This window comes from Canis lupus, chromosome 14 (assembly GCF_011100685.1).
Source record: "Canis lupus familiaris isolate Mischka breed German Shepherd chromosome 14, alternate assembly UU_Cfam_GSD_1.0, whole genome shotgun sequence".
NCBI classification, from domain to species: Eukaryota; Metazoa; Chordata; class Mammalia; order Carnivora; family Canidae; genus Canis; species Canis lupus.
Genome location: NC_049235.1, coordinates 7,787,981 through 7,808,903, shown reverse-complemented (window position 1 = coordinate 7,808,903; position 20,923 = coordinate 7,787,981). Strand labels below are relative to the sequence as shown.

Sequence of the window (20,923 nt, the reverse complement as noted above, 5' to 3'; positions counted from 1 at the left end):
TTATTTTGTGGCTACAATGTAACAGCTACAGACACACTTTTAAGTTTAATTTCCATCATTAACACTTTATCCCTTTGGATAGCCAACAAAATAATAAATCAAGGGTTGATTAGTAGCATTTACTGGTTTCTTTCTTTTTTTTCTTTTTAAGATTTTATCTATTTATTCATGAGAGACAGAGGGAGAGGCAGAGGGAGAAGCAGGCTCCCCACGGAGCAGGGAGCCTAATGCAGACTCAATTCCAGGACTTCGGGATAACCACCTGAGCCGAGGCAGCCGTTTAACCAACTAAGTCACCCCAGTGCCCCGAATTTACTGGTTTCTGTGGTGTAAATAACTCTCAACATGGCTGGTTTGAAGGCAGTGACCAACAGGAGGTTCCTTGAACACACATGGAGAAGAGATAGGCAGTAGTAGCACACCATTATAGAGTATTTTTACCACGTAGGTACAATAGATATAAATAGCCTCTGGAGAGTAGTAAAATAATTAATAATTCAGAAGGTGAGTTTGGGCCATTACCTTTGTTTTTGTATGATTTGTTTAAGTGTAAGCTTATATAATTAATTTTTTAATAATGGCTGTGTTTAATAACCGCTTTGTCAAAATCCTGAAAATTTAAGTTTTCATGATCTCTGTTTTGCACTGGCTCGAGCATACTACTATGCCACACTTTCTCATTTGCCTACTGTTTCCAAATAAATAAGCCTCTTTGCTTTGTGAACAACCTGGTGTTTAAATATATATATATTAAATAAATACATATATTATAAGATTATAATATAATATTTTATTATAAATTAAAATATTATATTAAATTAAATTATATTAAAATATTATAAATATTAAATTAAAATAAAATATTATAAAATATTTTATTATAAAATTATATTATTTTATTATATTATAAAATTATGATATATTATATTTATATTAAAATATATATATATATATAATCATTTTATCCCATGAAATGGGGTAGGAGAGATGGGGGTGAATTGCTTGCCTCTGTCCTAAGCTTTTCTGGCAAGGTGAGGGCCTGACTTTAGGTGATCAGTTCACTCAGAAACTTTTTGTGAGGGCCTTCACTGTCGGGGGAGAGGATTGAGGGCTGTGGGTTTCCTGGGAGCCTGCCTTGCTGTTCTGGCCAGCTCACTGCTGTCTTGGCATAACCATAGTGCAGTCATTTTCCTCATGTATACAGAGAGAATTAGTGAAAAATGGAATAAGACTACATGACTGCCAGTATGTAGTGCGAAGGGGAGATAAAAGGCCCTGCTCCCCCAATCTTTCCTTGACTTCCCTGTTTGTTACCTATCACATTCCTTGATGTCATGCCTGCCATTGTGAGCCGACAGGCCCTCCCTGGCCTGGTGGACAGCCTGTAAGTCAGGAGGGGAAGTGGAGCTGTGGAGGTGGGGGGAGCAGTGGTCACACCAACATCTTGAAATTGGGCTGGGTCTGCGTGGAGCCCCAGAGATGTTCCCCAGCCCATTCTTCCCAAGAACCAATGAGTAAAATTAGGGGCCTCCCACCTGAGGTCAGGGAACCAGGCCCTGGAGTGGAACTTGGGGTGGAAGATGGCCTTCTTTGTCAACTGATTCATTCTCCAGAATTCAACTTGTTCTCTGACTCAGTGGTGTTTGAAAGCAACTTTATCCAGGTACCCGTGTGCAGCTCAGAGCCCACTCTCTTTCCCTTTCCAAAACTTGTTCCTGAAGGTTGGTCCAAAGGAGCTGTGGCCTTGGAAAGCCCTGGGGAGGAGAAGGAAGCCGCTATGGCTAGAGACCACCAGAGGGTCTGGATCCCAAATTCAGCTCAGTTTATGCCTACAACATCATGGGGCTCCCCGCAAGTCATAGGCTTTCAGGAAATAGAATTATACCCTGCAAAAGGGTACATTAGAGCTCAGTCTCCAAGCAGGGTCCATATGCACCCTCTCAGAATGTCTGCTCTGAAATCCAACTTCCTCTCTCTGGGATGGTTTGGAAACAGCCTAGTTGGAGAGCCAAGCCCCTAGAATTGGCCTTGCCCAAATTCTAAATCTCCTAAAGGATAGTGATATGGCCAATGGAAGTGACCATTTTGGGCCTGGGAAGCATGGGGCCATTGAGAGTATGAGGTGGTCATTTTAGCTTTTGGCACATGGCATATGGTGGAACATGTGACTCTTAGTCTTGGGGTCGTGAGTTCAAGCCCCACATTGGGGGTAAATTTTACTTTTAAAAAATGCATTACATCTCACTGAGGGGCTGCCCGCCTCCCTCTAGAGATCTAGCTGGGACCTGCACACCTGTGTTGCTTTGCAGGTGTGGCATAACCAGCTCCTCAGTTAGCAAACTGTGTGCTGTGTGTGGGGCAGAAGATGTAAAGAGAGATTAGATAGTGTCCCTGGCCAAGGAGCTTATGAATTTGTCAATTTAGAGGGCATGTTATAAAATGGTAACTGCTAAGAAAGCTCTGTCGGGTGGTTTGGAACTGCTGATCCCTAAAGCATGAGCAGAGAGAGGGGCGCCAGTGTCTAGGGAGTTCAGAGCCCTCTTTCGACTTTGGCAGTTGAAGAAGCCTCCCCCAAAGAGGGGGTTACACCATTCTTTGAGGTATTGCTGAGACTTTGGTAAGTGGAAGAGCAGGGGGAGGACATTCAGGCCAAGGTACTTCGAGGACCTGGGTAAAGGCAGGAGGCTGGAATGCACAGGGAGGGTCTGCAGTCAGGAATCCCTGTGACGGAGTCATAAAGCAATGAGGAGTTACAGGAGAGGGTGGAGACAATTTGAGCTTAGCTTGGAGACGCATTCACACAACAGCAAGCTCCTCCCTTACAAAGTCCCCCAGATTTCAGAGAGCCAGTTCATGGCTCCTGGTGCTCCCTGGTTCCTGCACTACTCCAGGAGGCTGCACAGTGGGGCCATCAGCTGGCAACCTAGTGGAAGGTGTGCTCCTTCCTAACACAGTCTCGGTGGAGAAGGAAATTCAGACTCAGGATACCAAATTCCAGTCCTTTCTATTTAGGTGTGATATTTTGACAGGAGGTTTACTCTCTTAATATGTTCCCTTTGACATGATATTAAAATTGTTTAGATTCTCTGGATGGATACGTAGCAACTCGGGCAGCAGAAAACTCAGACTGTACTAGGGAGGAGAAAAGCCTGCCTGCTGAAGCTGCCCCATGGGGGAATTAAAAGTTTGAGGGGCACCTGGGTGGCACAGTCAATTGAGCATTGTATTCTTGGTTTCTGCCCTGGTTGTAATCTTTTTTTTTATTATTATTATTAAAGATTTTATTTATTTATTCATGAGAAACACAGAGAGAGGAGAGAGAGAGAGAGGCAGAGACACAGGCAGAGGGAGAAGCAGGCTCCATCAGGGAGCCCAATGTGGGACTTGATCCCAGGTCTCCAGGATCATGCCCTGGGCTGAAGGCGGCACTAAACCGCTGAGCCACTGGGCTGCCCCCTGGTTGTGATCTTGGGGTCGTGGGATCGAGCGCAGCATTGGGCTCCATGCTCAGCACAAAGTCTAAGATTCTCTCTCCCTCCTCCTCTGCCCCCCTCACTCATGCTCACTGTATATTAAATAGATTAAATAAATCTTTTTAAAAATGTTTACTCGAAAGGATCCAAGTTACACAGTTAGGTGGCTCTCTTTCTCCCCTCTCCTCAGAATCACCCCTCTGCTATCACCTCTAAGAAGCATCACCCAAGAGCCCCGGTGATGCCCCGGTGGCTCAGCGGTTTAGTGCCGCCTTCAGCCCAGGGTGTGATCCTGGAGACCCAGAATCGAGTCCCACATCAGGCTCCCTGCATGGAGCCTGCGTCTCCCTCTGCCTGTGTCTCTGCTTCTCTCTCCTCTCTGTGTATTCTCATGAATAAATAAATAAAATTAAAAAAAAAGAAGTATCACCCAAGAACATTTATTTAGCACTTACTTTTAATATGTGCAGCCCTGTGTTTTATAATACATATATGACTCTCATTCCACAACATGGGCTCCAAGAAATATTTTTTTCTTCCTTCAAAATAAAAATAGACTTTTCTAGGAGCACCCTCTAGTTAGGTTTGCGGGAACTTAAATTTCAGTCCTTCCTGTGGCTTTCCTCTTGTCCCCAGTGAACATGGCTGTGAAATGGTTCTGATGGTCCTACAAAGTCTAGAACATTGGGACTAGGTCCTCTGGTCTTGGGAACATAGGGGTCACCCTTCAAATGTTCCTTACCCTGATCCCTGTGGTTCCTTGGAGGCTTCTCTGCCCACTCTGGACAGTGAGGTGGGGGTGTCTTAGCTGAAACGCTGTGTCCAGTGCCAAGCATCCAGTCTCCCTGTCTTTCCACAGCCTCAGATGCTGCAAGAAAACAGGTTCTTAAGTTTATTCAAGATCCGGCAACAACCTGGGCCCTCCCTGATGCTGGGCTGCCTGAGTCTTCCCCATTCAATAGCTCTTACCTCACTCTCCTCCTCTTCTAGAACTTTCTTTACACAATCTCCCTTCCAGATCATTAGAAACCTGGCTGGCTTCTTCAACCCAAGGATGAAGGAGTAAAATGTCGATGTCTCTCAGCTTTTTCTTACTAATGCATCTTTTTAACATTAAATAAATGTTATACCTAATGAGGTTGGGCCAAGCATGAGGTAGACTCTTGATTTTGGTCAGGTTACGATCTCAGGGTTGTGGGATCCAGCCCCACAAAGGGCTCCCTGATCAGTGTGGGAGTATGCTTGTCCTTCCCCTTTCTCCTTTGCCCCCCTCCCCATTTCAAATAAATAAATAAATAAAAATCTTTAAAGCTAGATAAAACAGAGGACACAAAGAAGGGTAACACAGTTTCCTGTTACCAGTAAACTGATCTGTCTGGGGAAACCCACACAAAGATGGATGCTGATCATGGCCCAGCCCAATATACTGCACACCTGCAAGAAACCCAGGTGCTCTAAGCATGTCACCAAGTTGAAGTGCTGCAGCACTTGTATTTGTCCACCCTGTCTTCTGCTTCTCTCTGACCTATGTACCTGGGGCTGATTTCTAGGTCACTAAGCCCGGGAATTGGATGGATGTCTATGAAGGGTCTACCACTGTGATCCTTGGGGTGACCTCCTCGGTGCCCTCCTTGCCACTTCCCAACGTCCTCCTGATGGCCAACGTCACCTGGCCCCGGGGTCAGTTTCCCTCCTGGAGCACGCCTGATTGTGCTCCAGAGGTCACCCTCAGCAGGTAAAGTAAGGCTTGAGGGAGGGGCCAGAAGAGGTGGGATGACCGCATTGTTTTGCAGTTGGATTTTAGATAAAAGAAAGGACAGTGTGTTCATGTATAAACTATGTAGAATTCATTCATTAATTTAACAAATGTTTATTTAGTGTCTGAGTGTACTAGGCACTGTGCTTGGTGCTATGGGTATAGAGTACTAGTCCCTGTCTCAGCCTGGTCTTTGAGGATCTTGGCTCTTATTTATTTATTTATTTATTTATTTATTTATTTATTTAGATTTATTGCTATTGATTTATTTAATATTTATTTATCTCTATATTTATATATTCATATTTTTATTTGTATATTGTCTTTATAGATATATAAATCTATGTATATTTATAGACTTAGAGGGTTCCCCTCCCCCCAAAAGGTGAGGGGTATGAAAATCAGATGGGATTATGGAATATTCAAATTGAAAAAAAACCTACTGGATGTATAGAACATTCATTCTTCTTACTCTCAACACAGCTAACTAGGATTTGGGGCAGAGATCTGGAAATGGAGTCAGAACACCTCAGTTGCGGGTCCTACTTATGAAGATCTAAACTTTCGCAGATCAGTTAGCTGTTCTGGCCCTCAGTTTCAACATCTATAAAATGGAATTAATAATATCTTTCTTTCATCAAAGGGTTGTTGTAAGGATTGAATGAGATGTTATGCAACGACTATCAGCCATTATTATTGATGTGGGCAGGTTCTTTAGTGACAAAGGCCCTGGAAGTCAGAGAAGAGTTGTTCTTGGTAATCATTCCCCCTTGTAGGCTTCGAGCTTTCTCCCAGGGGCATCTCCCCTAACCCACTCAAGCAGAGATAGGAGGGAGCCTAATGAGGATGGGCCAAGTGTGAGGTAGGCACCACATGATTGATTGAACTGGTGAGCTTTTTGCTATGGGAATTTCCTGGTTGTGTCTAGGATTCTCCCCCTGAAGTTTGTGGAGCTACAAATCTGTGACCGGCTCCAACGCATCCTGAGGGTTAGGACCGTGACTGAAAAGATCTACTACCTGAGGCTCCATGAAAAACATCCAGAGGCTGTGTTTCAATTCTGGATCCGCTTGGTGAAAATTCTGCAGAAAGGTCTGTCCATCACCACCAAAGACCCGAGAATCCAATTCACTCACTGCCTGGTGCCCAAAATGTCCAACAGCTCCACTTCAACAACAGTAAGTGAGGCTTCCAGCCAAGACCTACAGCGAGTCGGGGGCACAGGGCGCACGGCACCTCAGAGGATGATGGATATTAGAGTCTAGTGTTGTAGGGACCAACTCCATTTTCCATGGCCAATGAGGCACACACCCTGAACTGAGGTCTACAAACATGAAAAGCAAATTCATTTACTTTTCCTAAAAAAGAGCTATAAAGTGCTTAACTCACTTAAAAATTGTTTCGTCGGGTTTTCCCCTCCCAATATTATAAAGAGATAATACTCACTGAAGAAAATTAGAAAATTATAGAACAATTTCTCCCACTTCTTCCCAACCCCACGCAAATCACTTGGAACATTCTGCATATTTCTTTTCCTTTCCAGTCTTCCATTTTATTTATTATTCTTTTTCTTTTTTATTGTTTGATTTTTTTTATTAGATTTGGCATTAAAGTTATGCTGTCTTCTTAACATCAACTGAAGAATTTCGCATGTGCTTTCACATCATTGAGTATTTCAAAACTTTGAAAACATTTATTCTTTAAAGGTTAGAGGCTAGATTGAATTTGCTAAGAGTCCATCTCATCCAGGTTCTATCTATCTATCATCTATCTGTCTATCTATCTATCTATCTATCTATCTATCTATCTATCTATCTATCTATCTACCTATCTTCTCCAAGTTTTTATTTAAATTCCAGTTAGTTGGCATACAGTGTAATACTGGTTTCTACTAGTTTCAAGTGTAGAATTTAGTAATGCATCACACACTTACAGCACCTGGTGCTCATCACAAGTGTCCTCCTTAATCCCCATCAACCTTTTAACCCATCCCCACCCACCCCTCAAGCAACCCTCAATTTGTTGTCTATTGTTAAGAGTCTGTTTCCTGGTTTTGCCTCTTTCTTTCCCTCTGTTCATTCGTTTTGTTTCTTAAACAGTTTTCCATTTTAAATTAATTTTTACTTTATAGATTTGAGGATATTAAATATATAATGTTTCTGAATGTTGCTTTTTCGACTTAGATTACATCAGAAGCATTTTTCCATTTCTTTTTAAAGCTCTTTATGCACATCATTTTGATAATTTCATGCTGTTCAGTAGTTGTATGAATGAATTAAAATTCACTTTGCCATTCTCCTATTATCAGCCACTTCGAATTGTTTCTAACTTTTCATTATTGTAAGTGATGTTAAAACAAGCATTTATGTGTATGGTCCACATTTCTGATTGTTTCTCAGAATAGATTATTAGAATTCAAAGGGTATGAACATTTTTAAGGCTCTTGATATATATGGCCAGATTATTTCCAGGAAGCAAGCTCATGCAGAAGTATACTCTGCAATGCCTTCCAACATACAGAAGGCTTTTCCTGGACCTGCTTAGGGAAGAGGCACAGAAAGAAAGAACTTAATAGGCTGGATTGCCTAAGACTTTCAGATTTTAGTATCTAAACACGTTCCTCTTGTGGAATTAGGTATCCTATGGCCTCTTAATGTTTGTGAGCAGGAGCCATAGTAGCCCATCAGAGAGAGGAGGTGATCCTGCCATGGTTCAATTGTGGTCTGAGGATTCTGAGGTTTAATGTTTAAGGGACATTTCCCAGGTGTAGGCCCAGGTGTAGTTTCCCAGGTGTAGGCCGGAAGATTCAAGTGAGTTCCTTCAAGGTTCTGGCCTGAGGAGGTCAAGAACTGTCCGAGGGCAGACCTGGTTATCTGACTGTAAATTTCTCCACCCAGCCTGAAAGCAGCCTCCCGTCATCCACTCAGCCCAGCGAAAACTTCATGCTGTTGGCAGCTGAGCAGACCAGTGGCAGTTTCTCGAATATCTCAGGAAGACCCCAGCTCACAGCAGACAGGTGGGGTCCTCCACACCGGTTGCTCCAATATCCCTTCCCGCAGCACTGAGCCATGGGTGGTGTCAGTGACACTCTCTGCCAAATTATCTCAGTTCCTTCTTTTTATTCTAGATAATTATGTGAATGACTTCTCCCCTTAGTTTTATTATAAGCCTGTCCTTGAAAACAGGGTTTGTGGCTGATTGGTCTGAATATATCCTAGGCAAATTGTAGTGCTTTCATATAGACAGTGCTCAATAAAAGGAACGAGAGATGAGTAAATTAATTTGAAGAAAGTTAAGCTAATAAAACAGGCTTAAGGAGTTAAATATTCACTATCTCCAGTCCCAGCTCATCAGGATTCCCTGGGTAAGACAGTTCTGAGTTCTCTTTACCTCACTTATCTGTTCTGTAAGATGGACAGAATAAACAGTAGGCCAAAGTGGAGATGGCTCCAACACCATTTACTAATTTGCTAAGTAATTATATTGGACTCTATGCAACAAGTGATGGAAAACAAAAGCAAAAACATGCAACTAATACATTGAACAATTACTACTTGAAGGGTGTAATCAAAATGTAAATGTATTTTTGTTTCCCCCCTTTTTTTTAAAATTTTATTTATTCATTCATTAGAGACAAAGAGAGAGAGAGAGGCAGAGACACAGGTAGAGGGAGAAGCAGGCTCCACACAGAGATCCCAATGTGGGACTCGATCCCAGGACTCCAGGATCACACCCTGGGCTGAAGGCGGTGCTAAACAGCTGAGCCACCCGGGCGTCCCATTGCTTTCCCTTTACAATTTCTTCAGTGGGAAAAGTTTTCTTCCTGCCCCTAGATAAAAGCTGGTTCTCAATTCTGAAATTAAAATGTCTGGTGCCTAATAATGATCAAAAACTCTGAACTGTTTGCACCTTCCCTCAGCCTGGCCTCATGTTCAGATGGTCCTTTATAGTGGGCACTGGGTTGTCACTCCTCTTGTTCTCTTTCTTAATTTGAAAGCTCACTTTTTCTCTTAGGAGCTTTCTTGGGTTCTTTGAAGTCCCATACCTGATACTCCTCTCATGCCCCACTGCAACTCTGGTGATGCTCTGACACCTTCCTTTCATCTGGCCACCACCTCTTGGACCCTGACTCTGCCGCCATCCACGCCACCCAGACACTAGCGGTCATAGCCCCTTTGCCCTTTAAGGGAGTCCCCTTGGGCAGGACTTGTCATGGCTCCAGGCTGGCTCCCACTCTCTCTTTCTGGTATGGTCCACATTTGACCCTCAGGAAATGTCCTCTTAGATTTGACAAACCACTGGACATAGAAGCAACTCCTCTTCACTCTGCCACCTAAGAGACCCTGCCTTCCATCTTTCCCACCCTTCAGATTTCCTGAGTGGGAGCTCTGCCCCTCCCTACTGGGCCTCCCAGGACCTCTGGGGCCATGGCTCAAGGTCCCTGGGTGGTCCCGGGAAGCCCTTCTCTCTCAGATTGAGGGGAAAAGGCAGCAGCTTTAGACAAAGGACTTTCCATGCTACCTTAGCCTCCCTCTGGGGCACCGTCCCAATGCCAATGATGGTCATGCTGGGTTGGTCTCCCAGGTCACTGTGTGCCTTTATGTGTGCTTTCCAGGCTTGTTTTTGGTTTTGTTTTTAATCTCAAGGTAGTTTTATTGAATTATATAAAATCTTCTTTGGATACTCTATATGTATTGGATCATCTTTGCTTATCTAATAGAGCTGTCACTTTCTCTTTTTTTCTTTCTTTAATTTCTGCTTTTGTCCCTTTATTTCTCTTAGGGCATTATCCGCTTTGTATGCTCTTGTATTCTTTCTGGTTTAGGCTTCATTTTGGAAATCTTCATTTCTTTAAAAATGTCTAATTCTTCAGTTTTATCACCATGTTTATAAACCTTTTAAATTCTGAGTTGTGTTGTTCTTTCATATATTCTATCACTTTCTTAATTTCTTTCAGCTCATTTTGAAATGCTGAGTTGTGGTTTTCACTTGTTTTGCTGGCTCATCTTTTTAGTGTGCTTTCATTGTCTGTAAGCATTTATTATGCTTCATATACTCTTTTTTTTCCTTATATAATTTTTCACAGGGTTTGATTACTCTTCTTTTCTGATGGTTACTTCTGATGTGAAATGATTTTTCTGAACTTTGGGAAACGAGGGTGGGTCAAGCTTTCTGGTCTGGGCTCTAGGTTGTCTTTGTGAAGTGTTTACGGCCTTGTGCTTTCTAGGCCTCCTGGGGCTGCGTTCCTCTTCCTGTCTTTAGCTGATCTCTCTCTCTTTTCTTTGCTTCCTCAATTTAGACCCCGTTTCCAATGGTTTTTCCTTAGTATGAGGCTGTGTCTTACAAGAGAGAATGTTAGATGGCTTTGAAAGTTCATAAGGCACGTATTGCGCCAACCCCTTCCGCCTTTACCACAGCCAGACCCCTTGCACTTCCTCCCAGTTTCCTCCTTCTCAAACTGTCCTGCTGCACTTCCACTGAGAACCTGTGGGAGGTTGGGAGCTCTCCTGTTTTCAGATACATCAGATGCCCTGTTGCTTCTCTTTGCTCCCTCATACACAGATGTGGACACCAAGTGCATCTTAATGCCCTCTGTAGCTGAAATTGTTTATCACGAGCTTTTTCTCCAGCAGGTCTTTATCTGTGAGCCTGAATAGAAGTAGGAAGTAGTTGATTCCCCACCCCACCCCCCCCACCCCCACCCCCAACCATGATAAGTTTGCTTCCGTCAGGTGCCTCAGAGATATTACTGGCTCAGGAGAAATTTTTTTATATTAGTTTTTCAACTTGGGAGTTCTTGGACCATATGCCATTTCAGATTTCAAAAGAGCATAAGAATTTTCAGGAGAGACTTTCCTTTTGACTCAGAATCCAGGTGGATATAGATGAAGCTGTGGCACCAGATGCATTTCCTTCTGGTGCATCCTTTCACAGAGAAGGTGGCTTTGAGAGTTCTGATTTATGCAAATACCTCAGTCAAGTCCCTGCCTTGCTTGGGCCCAAGACTTTACCTCCTGTGTCTCATGGCCATGAAAATACCCAGGGCACAAAGACTGACGAGTCCCTCGGGCACCCCCAGCTTCAGCCCGCACTTTGCCTGTCTTTAATATTTGGCCCCTGGGATTTTTCTTTGCTTTTTGTGGGTTTAACAATGCCTTTAAAATTATGTGATTAGGGGCAGCCCTGGTGGCGCAGCGGTTTGGTGCTGCCTGCAGCCTGGGGTGTGATCCTGGAGACCCGGGATCGAGTCCCACATCGGGCTCCCTGCATGGAGCCTGCTTCTCCCTCTGCCTGTGTCTCTGCCCCTCTCTCTCTATGTCTATGAATAAATAAATAAAGTCTTAAAAAAATTATGTGATTATATTTTATCTAGCATTTCTAGGTGTTTTATACGAAGATTTTTTTAGATTATTCGGCCATTTTGCCAAGTGCTAGCTACATAACTCTAAAATTAGTTTCACTTAAAAAAAAAACTCAGTGCATTCCTCTTTGAATAGTTACAGTGTGAGTGATTTTTATTTATTTATTTTTGTGCTTTTTTATGGTCCCCCCCCCCTTTTTTTTAATTTAAAATGAGCATGTATCTCACTTAGAATCAAAATTTTTAAAAATTTGGCTACACTGTTTTTCTAGACACATTAAGTGGCTGTGACTTTTTTTAAGTTGTTAATGTTTCAGAGAATTGTCTTAAGGTTTTCTTTGGCTTAGGCTGCTGCCTGGCAGTTTATAGTAGGCATCAGGCAGATCCCAGTGGGCTCAGATCTCACCTTTGAGTCTTAACACATTAGGTTCACGACATATAAATGCGACACCTAAGGTTTGGAGGGGTGTCTGTTCCACTCCAGCAGAGCAGGCCTTAGCTTGAGCCTCTTGCCTGCTGGGCTTTCTCTGCTCAAGTCACTCTTGATATATTATACTGTATATGCATGTGTCACTGCCAATCATTGCCACATTCACATCTATGTTCAAGGCACGTGTACAGGAAATAACATAATTTTAAAACAGTTTTTAAATTAAATTCCTAACAATGCTTTTTTTTTTTTTTCTTTTATTGCTTCCAACGACCTCAATTTCTGGGCTCCAACAGTAACACCAATGTTGCCATCAAAATAGACAATTTGGACAGCTATCAGACACCCGCAAGAGTGGTATCTCCAGTCAATTTGAACATACCCATGAGAGCTGCCTTGAGCCACAGTCTCTGGGAACAAGAGAATCCAGATGAACACTTCCTGCAGGCTCCTGTTGCCAGTTCCCTAGGAGAGAACCTTTTAGGACCCTGATACCTGGCCAAAACAGGGTGATCTTCCCTAGCTTCATTCAGTGCACTAGCTACAACCTCCTTTAATGCTGTTTTCCCACTGTGGGCCAAAAGACCATGGGAGAGGTATGATGGTGCTTATAACAAAGTGCTTCTGTACTTCCACCAATAAACCTCCAAGTGAGTTCCTAATTGTTAGAGGTTGTGCTCTGTGGGGCTTCAGGCTCGGGATGGACTTATTAGGAGCAGAATCTCACCCTCTAGGGAGGTAAGTGGGGAAAATGTTCTGCTAAGTTGAAACCCCAGAGCAGCCAAGCAAAGCCAAAATATCTAGTCTGGAGGAAAGGGCCAGGGGGAGAAACTCAACTTCCCCTTTCAGAAGGGCAGGGGAATCAGAGGCAGAACTGCTACAAGCCCAAAGTGAAAGAAATCCTGAGAGTGATGCTGACCAACTGGGAGATAACTTTGCATTGCCCCACTTACCTCAAGCAACAAAGTGAGCCTTTACCACCCCAACTGCCATGTTAATGTATAGATATGAAGGCTCACCCTGGGCCGTGCAAAGCTTGATTGCTAATAAAGATGTGGCTTCTGGTAGGGATGACGATGACCACCTGTCACTGGAAGTCCTACTTGTTTTGGTGCTTCCTACCCTGGACCTAATGGAAGCAACCTGGAAGATACAGTAACTGTGTATATCAGAGACAGAGCAGGAGCTTGGGCCAACCTCTGGACCAATGGCAGATAATCACTTGGAAAATATTACCACAAGATTCCAGAAATATTCATCAGGCTCCTGCTAGATGTCAGACACTGAGCTTGATGCTGGGTATGTTAGAGAGAAGGAGATGGACAAGCTACCTGCCTTGAGGGAGGATGCGGGAGAGATACTGAGCCCTATTCTGGAGACACAAAAAAGCCATTAAGGTCGACATGGTGGTTAAACCACTGGCCTGCAAATCAAGGCCAGGGGCACTTCTTTTCTAGAGTTCACATGAGTGGAAATAGTGTGATGGAGGGAAAAAGAACACAGCCATTCTCCCCTTGAGCACACTTGGGTGGGCTGAGTGGTAAATCCTGGCCTGACTGGGTCAGCAAAGACATGAGCTGAGAGGATGCCTAATGTTTGTGGGTTTCTTCTTGTCTCCCATAAAAAGAAAAACAAAAAAAAATTTCCTTCCAGCATGTTACAGTGAAGCTGAGCAAGTGCTGATGAGGGACTGAGAGCAGTCTGAGAGTAGAACTTGGAGGCTGATGTGAAGGGTAACCTTGCTTCCCAGCTTATGCCTGTGGTCCTAGTATCACTAGTGACATATCCATGCTGCTCTTAAAGCGCCCCTGCATGAAGGGTCAATCAACTCCACTGATACAGTGTGTTTTACAAACATTTAGGGGATCTGCACCTTCATTTCTATTGCCTTGGTTTACAACTTCCGTCGGCTCTCACCTAGATTACTGTGATAACCCCAGCTGGTCTCCCAACCTCTCCTCATTATAACAATACTAGCTAACTTTATTTTTTTTTTAGTTTTATTTTATTTTATTATAAAAGATTTTATGTATTTATTCATAAGAGATAAAGAGAGAGAGGCAGAGACACAAGAAGAGGGAGAAGCAGGCTCCATGCAGGGAGCCTGATGGGGACTTGATTCCAGGACCCTAGGATCATGACCTGAGCCAAAAGCAGACACTCAACCACTGAGCCACCCAGGTGCCCCACTAGCTAACTTCATTAGCAACTGACCATGTGCCAAACCCTATGCTAAGACTTTATAAAGATCACTTAATCCTTACAACTCATTGGGAGGTAGATACTCTTTAAAATATTATTTGTTTGAGAGAGAGAAAGAGAGAGAGTACAGCAGGCTCCCTGCTGAGCAGGTAGCCCAACAAGGAGCTCAACCCCAGGCCCCTGGGATCATGACCTGAGCTGAAGGCAGATGGATGCCCAACTGGCTGAGCCACCCAGGTGCCCCAGGAGTAGATACTCTTGTTAACACATTTCACAGAGGGTGAATGTGAGCCATAGAGGGGTTCAAGAATTTGCTTAAGGTCATAGAGGGAGTAAGCAGTGGGGTCAGGATCTGAGCCCAGTCTAACTCCAAAAGCCAATAACTCTGATTTCTTTCCAATCCACTTCCCTTCTATACTTCTAAAGAGCAATCTGTTTGAAACACAAATCTGACTACAGCTTCACCCTTGATAAAAGCCAAACCCTTTGATAGGAAATGACCAGGCGTATTTCTCCAGCCTTTCTACTTCCCCAGAGGCTGCTTCCCTCCCATCTCAAGTTCCTACCATGTTAAACTTAGTGCAGTTTCCTAAATGCACAGTGCATTTACATCCTGCAAGGGTGTGGCATGTCCTTCACTCTGCCCACATCACTTTCCTTGTGTTTCTTCCTATTGTTCAAGAGAACAATGGTTTAAAGTTTCTGTGTTTCCCTTTTATGAGGGCACATTATCTTTTTTTTTTAATTTTTATTTATTTATGATAGTCACAGAGAGAGAGAGAGAGAGAGAGAGAGAGGCAGAGACACAGGCAGAGGGAGATGCAGGCTCCATGCACCGGGAGCCCAACGTGGGATTCGATCCCGGGTCTCCAGGATCTCGCCCTGGGCCAAAGGCAGGCGCTAAACCGCTGTGCCACCCAGGGATCCCATGAGGGCACATTATCAGTGTAAATGGCCCAAGGTCTCTTCAGAGATGCCTAAGAGGAACACTCATGGTAGGCAGTTTACAGTATTAGTAATAGTGTTCCTAGTTAAGGATCCCAGGCTTCCCTTTATTCAAGGAGATGGGCTGTGAGCAGCTGTGGTTCCCTAACTGTATCCATGAGAGCCAGCTTTCACTTGATGATCCAAATGACCTGGGATCCCTGGGTGGCAGCAGCGGTTTGGCGCCTGCCTTTGGCCCAGGGCACGATCCTGGAGACCCGGGATCGAATCCCATGTCGGGCTCCCGGTGCATGGAGCCTGCTTCTCCCTCTGCCTGTGTCTCTGCCTCTCTCTCTCTCTCACTGTGTGCCTATCATAAATAAATTTAAAAAAACACAGAAACTTTAAAGAACTGTGGGCCACTGACTCTGAGTTAACACCAAAGGGGGACCCAAAATGCTACTGTGTAGTCTGCCCATCAAAATGGAATCCTTCAAAAAAAAAAAAAATGGAATCCTTCATAGTGTTGAGTAAAACATGGTTTCGAAGGAAAACACAAAGAGTAAGACAATTTGTCTAAAACTCTGCAATCTGGGACGCCTGGGTAGCTCAGCAGTTGAGCTACCTTCAGCACAGGTCGTGATTCCAGGTCCAGGGATTGAGTCCTGCATTGGGCTTCCCACAGGGAGCCTGCTTCTCCCTTTGCCTATGTCTCTGCCCCTCTCTGTCTCTCATGAATAAATAAAATCTTAAAAAAAAAAACAAAAACTCTTCATCCCTATCCAGAAACATGCAAGTGAGCAAAACAACCCATTTAGGTCCTGAAATCTGGCTTACATAGCAAGGATGAGCAGAGATGCTTGAGGCCCATGGCAGAGTGCCTCTCTGAACAGAGCAGAGAGTCACATTCTGCTGCACATTTGTTATTATTGGCCACCAGTCATCCATTCTCCAAGTTGTTCTCTTGAGAAACCCCTCAATTTCTCCTGAGAAACCACCCAGCCTGCTGCAGCATTTGATGAGATGTTCAGTTGGCCGCCCTTACCTGAATCCATGGAGCTATTCTGATGGCAGTGCATTCAACTCTGGCTCTGGCTCTGGCTCTGGCTTTTCAGCTGCCCCTTTGAATCTGTGAGCTAACCCATATCCTTCCAATAAATTCCCTTTGGTTTAAATTAGAGTCAGCTCCTTTTCTTGGCAAAGAACTCTAATAGCAAGTGACATCTGTTCTTCAAGAGTTCCTAGTCCCACCAAGGAAATGGCCGTGTAAACAATCATAATGGTGTGAGAAAGGCTATAAACAGGCACACGCAGGATGTGATAGGAGCGTAGAGCTCCATTGATAAGGTCAAGTATCATACCCATCAGTTATAATAAGAGGTGGAAGCCATTAAAAACAAGCAAATGGGGATCCCTGGGTGGCGCAGCGGTTTGGCGCCTGCCTTTGGCCCAGGGCACGATCCTGGAGACCCGGGATCGAATCCCACGTCGGGCTCCCGGTGCATGGAGCCTGCTTCTCCCTCTGCCTGTGTCTCTGCCTCTCTCTCTCTCTCTCTCTCTCACTGTGTGCCTATCATAAATAAATTAAAAAAAAAAATGACCTGAATCATTGCCTCTCCATTTTATTCCTAGAGACCCTAACTCAGTCCTAATCTTTTAGTTGTCAACAGCCAAATCTAGCTAGTTCAAGCATAAAAGGAACAGCTGAAAGGATATCGAGTAGCTGACAGACTCTCTGGAAAGGCAGGAGAGAAATGCTTAAGGCTTCCAGTTAGGACAAGGAATGATAGCCCAGCCAGGCTGCAGGACGGCTCCAACAAAAGACCCCATGCCCCACTATTGCACACACACCAGCTCCCCTGTAGCCCTGGCCTGGAGTCCGTCATCCCTGAGTTCTAAAATCAGATGCTTCTACTTCCCCTGCCTCCCAGGGAGACCTCTCTGTGCAGGGCTAACCTCCTTATGTTGCTCATACCCAAGTCGAGGCCTCATGCAAGTTAGTCTGCTTGGCGGAATTCAGTTTACAGGATGCACCTGAGCCGAAAGGGGGGGCTGAAAAAGTAAGGTCTGGTCCCTTTGAGGAGATGAAACTCATAATGTGTAAATCCCAAAAAAGAAGCACAGGCAGCCAGAAGGCATGAAAAATGTCCCCAAAACACCCTTGATTACGTACAGACACAGAATCTCAAAAAGTCAAACCATTCTCAGCTCTCATTATCATGCGGAACTATGCTTCCGGTCCTTGAGTGCCCCAGAATTCTCTTTTTTCCCACTGAGATTATAGATCCTGTTCACTAGCTTAGAAACAGCCTCTTAAACATTCTAGTGCTCTCTCAAAACCTTGGAGATGTGCAAGTATTCAGGGCCTTCTAAAAGGGACGGGGTCAGGCAAGGGCAATGGCAAGTACGTGATCCAACTCAACTTTCTTGTCTCCCAAAGGCTTTGAATTCCTTTTTCTACATCACATCAAGGAATTTCTGGCCTCTCATTCTCTAATGTAAACCAGGTTGAATCTAGCTTTGCTTCAGCCAACACAGCAAACTAAGAAATATACAGCGCTGTGAGAAATAGCACAATTATGATGTAATCTCTGGTAAGAGCATCCATATCAGTAAAATCAGCCTTATCGAAAACTCTGCTCTCCCGCCTTGACGGAGTGCCTTAAAAGTTCTCCTGATCAGTATTCACACACTTGACTTCAATATGTTTTCCTGGGTAAATATTCTCTTCCCTTTGCTGATTCCCATACTTACTTACCTACCCACACCTGCTGGGGCATCATGGCATTGAATTCTGGTTGCTGGCATAATACCATGGAGGGGATTGTTCAATACCCTCCTGTAAGGAGAGATGGACTTCCTCTCCCATGGGATGGGCAGCGGGGAGTGTTGAGAAAGACCTGAGGGTTTGGGTCATCCAGGTCTTCTCTGTTATCCCTGCTCCAGCTGATGGAATCTCGCTGTTACATTGTGCCTCTTTTACACAAGATACCAGATGGAAGCTGTGATCTTGACAGCCTTCATAATGCAACAACCGAGAGACCCAAATCTGTTTTAACTTTTGTTCTTTTTAAGTTATTCGGTGTCATTAGAAGCATCTATTGTACCCCAGTGTCCTGGAATTCTTCATACCCTTACTATGCTCCTAAGGCAGAAAGCACCTACTTGCAGCAGATACCTTCTGCCGTCAAGTGGCCCTAGCTATCAACAACTGGTCATTTAATGAGCTGGGGACCATTGACAGGTAAGTTCTCACCCCAGAATACTGTTGGAATCTTGCCACATTCTATGCTGTCTTGTTGGGCTACTAAACTCCCTGGGAACCTATGACCAGCAATCCACTCTCTAGTACTAATCTGTATATCAGAGTTCTTCAGGTGCAAGCAACAGGAGTGACTCTGAGGCAGAAAGAGCTTGGGTTTGGTGTCCTCCTGTCCATTTGAGAATGGCTCAGACAATCAAAGAGGCCATCGAAGAAACTGGAATGGCTGGAAGGGGCAGACCCAGGGCAGCACCCAGGACTTGGATTTAATCTATGCTCTGTTGGGACACTCGATGGCATGAATAAGTCGTGTTCTCTGTCCTTGTGTTTATTCATTTAACATTCAGTGTCCCAGGAATCCTAGCTTGGGCCTTGTGACTCCATGTGCCAGTTACTTCTCTCCTCCCTCCAAATCCACTCCTCCTTTCTCCCCCTTCTCCATTGGTTCCTGCCTCTTCTCCTTGCTGATCTGTATAGGCTACACTCAAGGGCCCTTTGCCTCTGGAGCCCAGGTGGGTTTGGCTAGTGGGAAGTCCAGGTAGGAGGTGAGAGGGAGGGAAGAGAATGAGATCGAGATAATTCCTCCCTCCCTTGTAGTCACATAAGGTGCGATGTAGGAAAGATGTTAGGGTTCAGAGCCAATGGCCCAGAAAGAATTCTTGAGATGTCTTTGGTGCAAAAAGGTGGTTTTATTAAAGTCCAGGGACAGGACCCTTGGGCAGACAGAGCTGCGCTTGGATCACGAGGAGTGGCCCATTATATATTTTCAAGTTGGGAGGGGGTTAGGGTTATTGTGAGTCCCTGAGGAATTTTGGAAGCAAAGTTTCCAGGACTTGAGGGGACTAGTTATTGTTAGGAAAAGGTCATTTATTACTGTCTAATAAAACCTTAGTCATGAGACCCTTCAGGTGTATATTGATGGGTCATATGCTTGGGGAATGATTGTTAACATGTACCTTAGAGGGTAGAGATAAAGGAAGTATTCAAAGGAATTTTTATTTTTTTATTTTTTATTTTTTTAAATTTTTATTTATTTATGATAGTCACAGAGAGAGAGAGGCAGAGACACAGGCAGAGGGAAAAGCAGGCTCCATGCACCGGGAGCCTGACGTGGGATTCGATCCCAGGTCTCCAGGATCGCGCCCTGGGCCAAAGGCAGGCGCCAAACCGCTGCGCCACCCAGGGATCCCCAAAGGAATTTTTATATGTTAAAGTAGACATACAGGATGCTGGCGGTTGGACTAAGATTGCCTTTTGCCCTTAACAAAGCATTAACATCGAGGCAGGTGAATCCCTAGAGGAATGTCACTCTGCCTGTCTCAAGGACTTGTCAGTGGGCTATAGGTAGTAAGGAAATGTCATTTTTCTTTTGCCTTTGTTTTGCACATCAAGATGGGCTGTGTTCCTGAACAGAAAGAGACTGCTCATTTCATGGTGGCCTCTTCTTCTCAACACTTTCCTAGTGATGGATAGCTGGAAGGCAGGCAGGCTGGGACAAACGACCCCCACCCTAAAAAGAAACCACCCTTAAAAGGATTTTATGCCACTCTGGAAGGAGCCCTCCACCCTTTCCCACCTGATAGATAGATGACAAAACCCTGATTGGATCACAGGCTCAGGGAGGGGTCATCAGATTAAAATGGCCCACTAGCAAGCCCATTAAAACCCCTAGATTTAAAAAAATAAAAAAAAAATTAAAAAAAAAATAAAAAAAAAAAAAAAAAAAAAAAAAAAAACCCTAGATTTAGAACTCCAGCGCAACCGTCTCAGGTCCCCTCCTTCCTCCGGAGCTTCGTATTATCACTTTGCTACTGCTCAACAAACTTGGCTTTGCCACCTACCACTCTATCTGGTCTACCTCTTCCTTCTTCAAAGCAGTGTGACCAAGATCCACAGGTACCAATGGAGAAAAAAAATCCTGTAACACTAGTTCCAAGAGTCACTCATCCCTGCTAGCTCTTCAGGTCCATTGTAAAGACTTAAGCTGAATTTTCTATACTGAGCAGGAATGTCATCCCCTTCCTCCTGAAGTTTCCTCTTGGTAAGCTTCCCTCCACCGACCTCGCCCTGTTCCAGAGCTATGACCAAGCTGCCCTGGCTACACGACAATTGCTGGGCTGGTCTATTGCTTCTCTTCTGGTTCCCTCCTATCCCCCAAACCTGGTTCCCTTAACTTTCATTTGTGGTAAAGACCTGCCAATAGTTTTCCAATGAATTCCCTTTGGCTTGGGTTGACCTGTCAATTTTCTGCTTACAGCCCTGAAGTGTAACTGTGACACTGTTCCCAGAAAAATGGATGCTGTGTAGGCAAATATGTCAACCATTGGTATCTTACTCGTTTGTGTATCCTCCAATAACTGGTTCCTGCTAGACACCCAAGTAAAGCTTGTTAAATAAACCTGTTTCTGCAATAGTCAGCTCTGGTGCCCCACATCGTTCTTCCCAACCCCAACACCCCCCAACAAGGGAAGAAACTATGGCCTTTGCTGAATGGACTTCATCATTAAAATGATTC

At 44.3% G+C, this 20,923-nt stretch overlaps 1 protein-coding gene across 1 annotated transcript; it reads left to right on the top strand.

Annotated features, from left to right (window-relative positions):
* Positions 1 to 1,390: 1,390 nt before the first annotated feature.
* FAM71F2 (family with sequence similarity 71 member F2) lies at positions 1,391 to 12,682 on the top strand. The gene is made up of 5 exons (XM_038556600.1): positions 1,391 to 1,663; positions 5,024 to 5,208; positions 6,158 to 6,407; positions 8,127 to 8,245; positions 12,317 to 12,682. Exons 1-5 carry the CDS (start codon positions 1,511 to 1,513, stop codon positions 12,510 to 12,512), a joined length of 903 nt encoding a protein of 300 aa, XP_038412528.1. The 5' UTR covers positions 1,391 to 1,510; the 3' UTR covers positions 12,513 to 12,682.
* The last annotated feature ends 8,241 nt before the right edge of the window (positions 12,683 to 20,923 follow it).

Coding starts and splice junctions, on each gene's coding strand:
- FAM71F2 (XM_038556600.1), top strand. CDS start 1,511: ATGAGTAAAATTAGGGGCCTCCCACCTGAGGTCAGGGAACCAGGCCCT. Junction 1,664..5,023: donor TTGAAAGCAACTTTATCCAG/GTACCCGTGTGC, acceptor GCTGATTTCTAG/GTCACTAAGCCCGGGAATTG. Junction 6,408..8,126: donor ACAGCTCCACTTCAACAACA/GTAAGTGAGGCT, acceptor TTCTCCACCCAG/CCTGAAAGCAGCCTCCCGTC.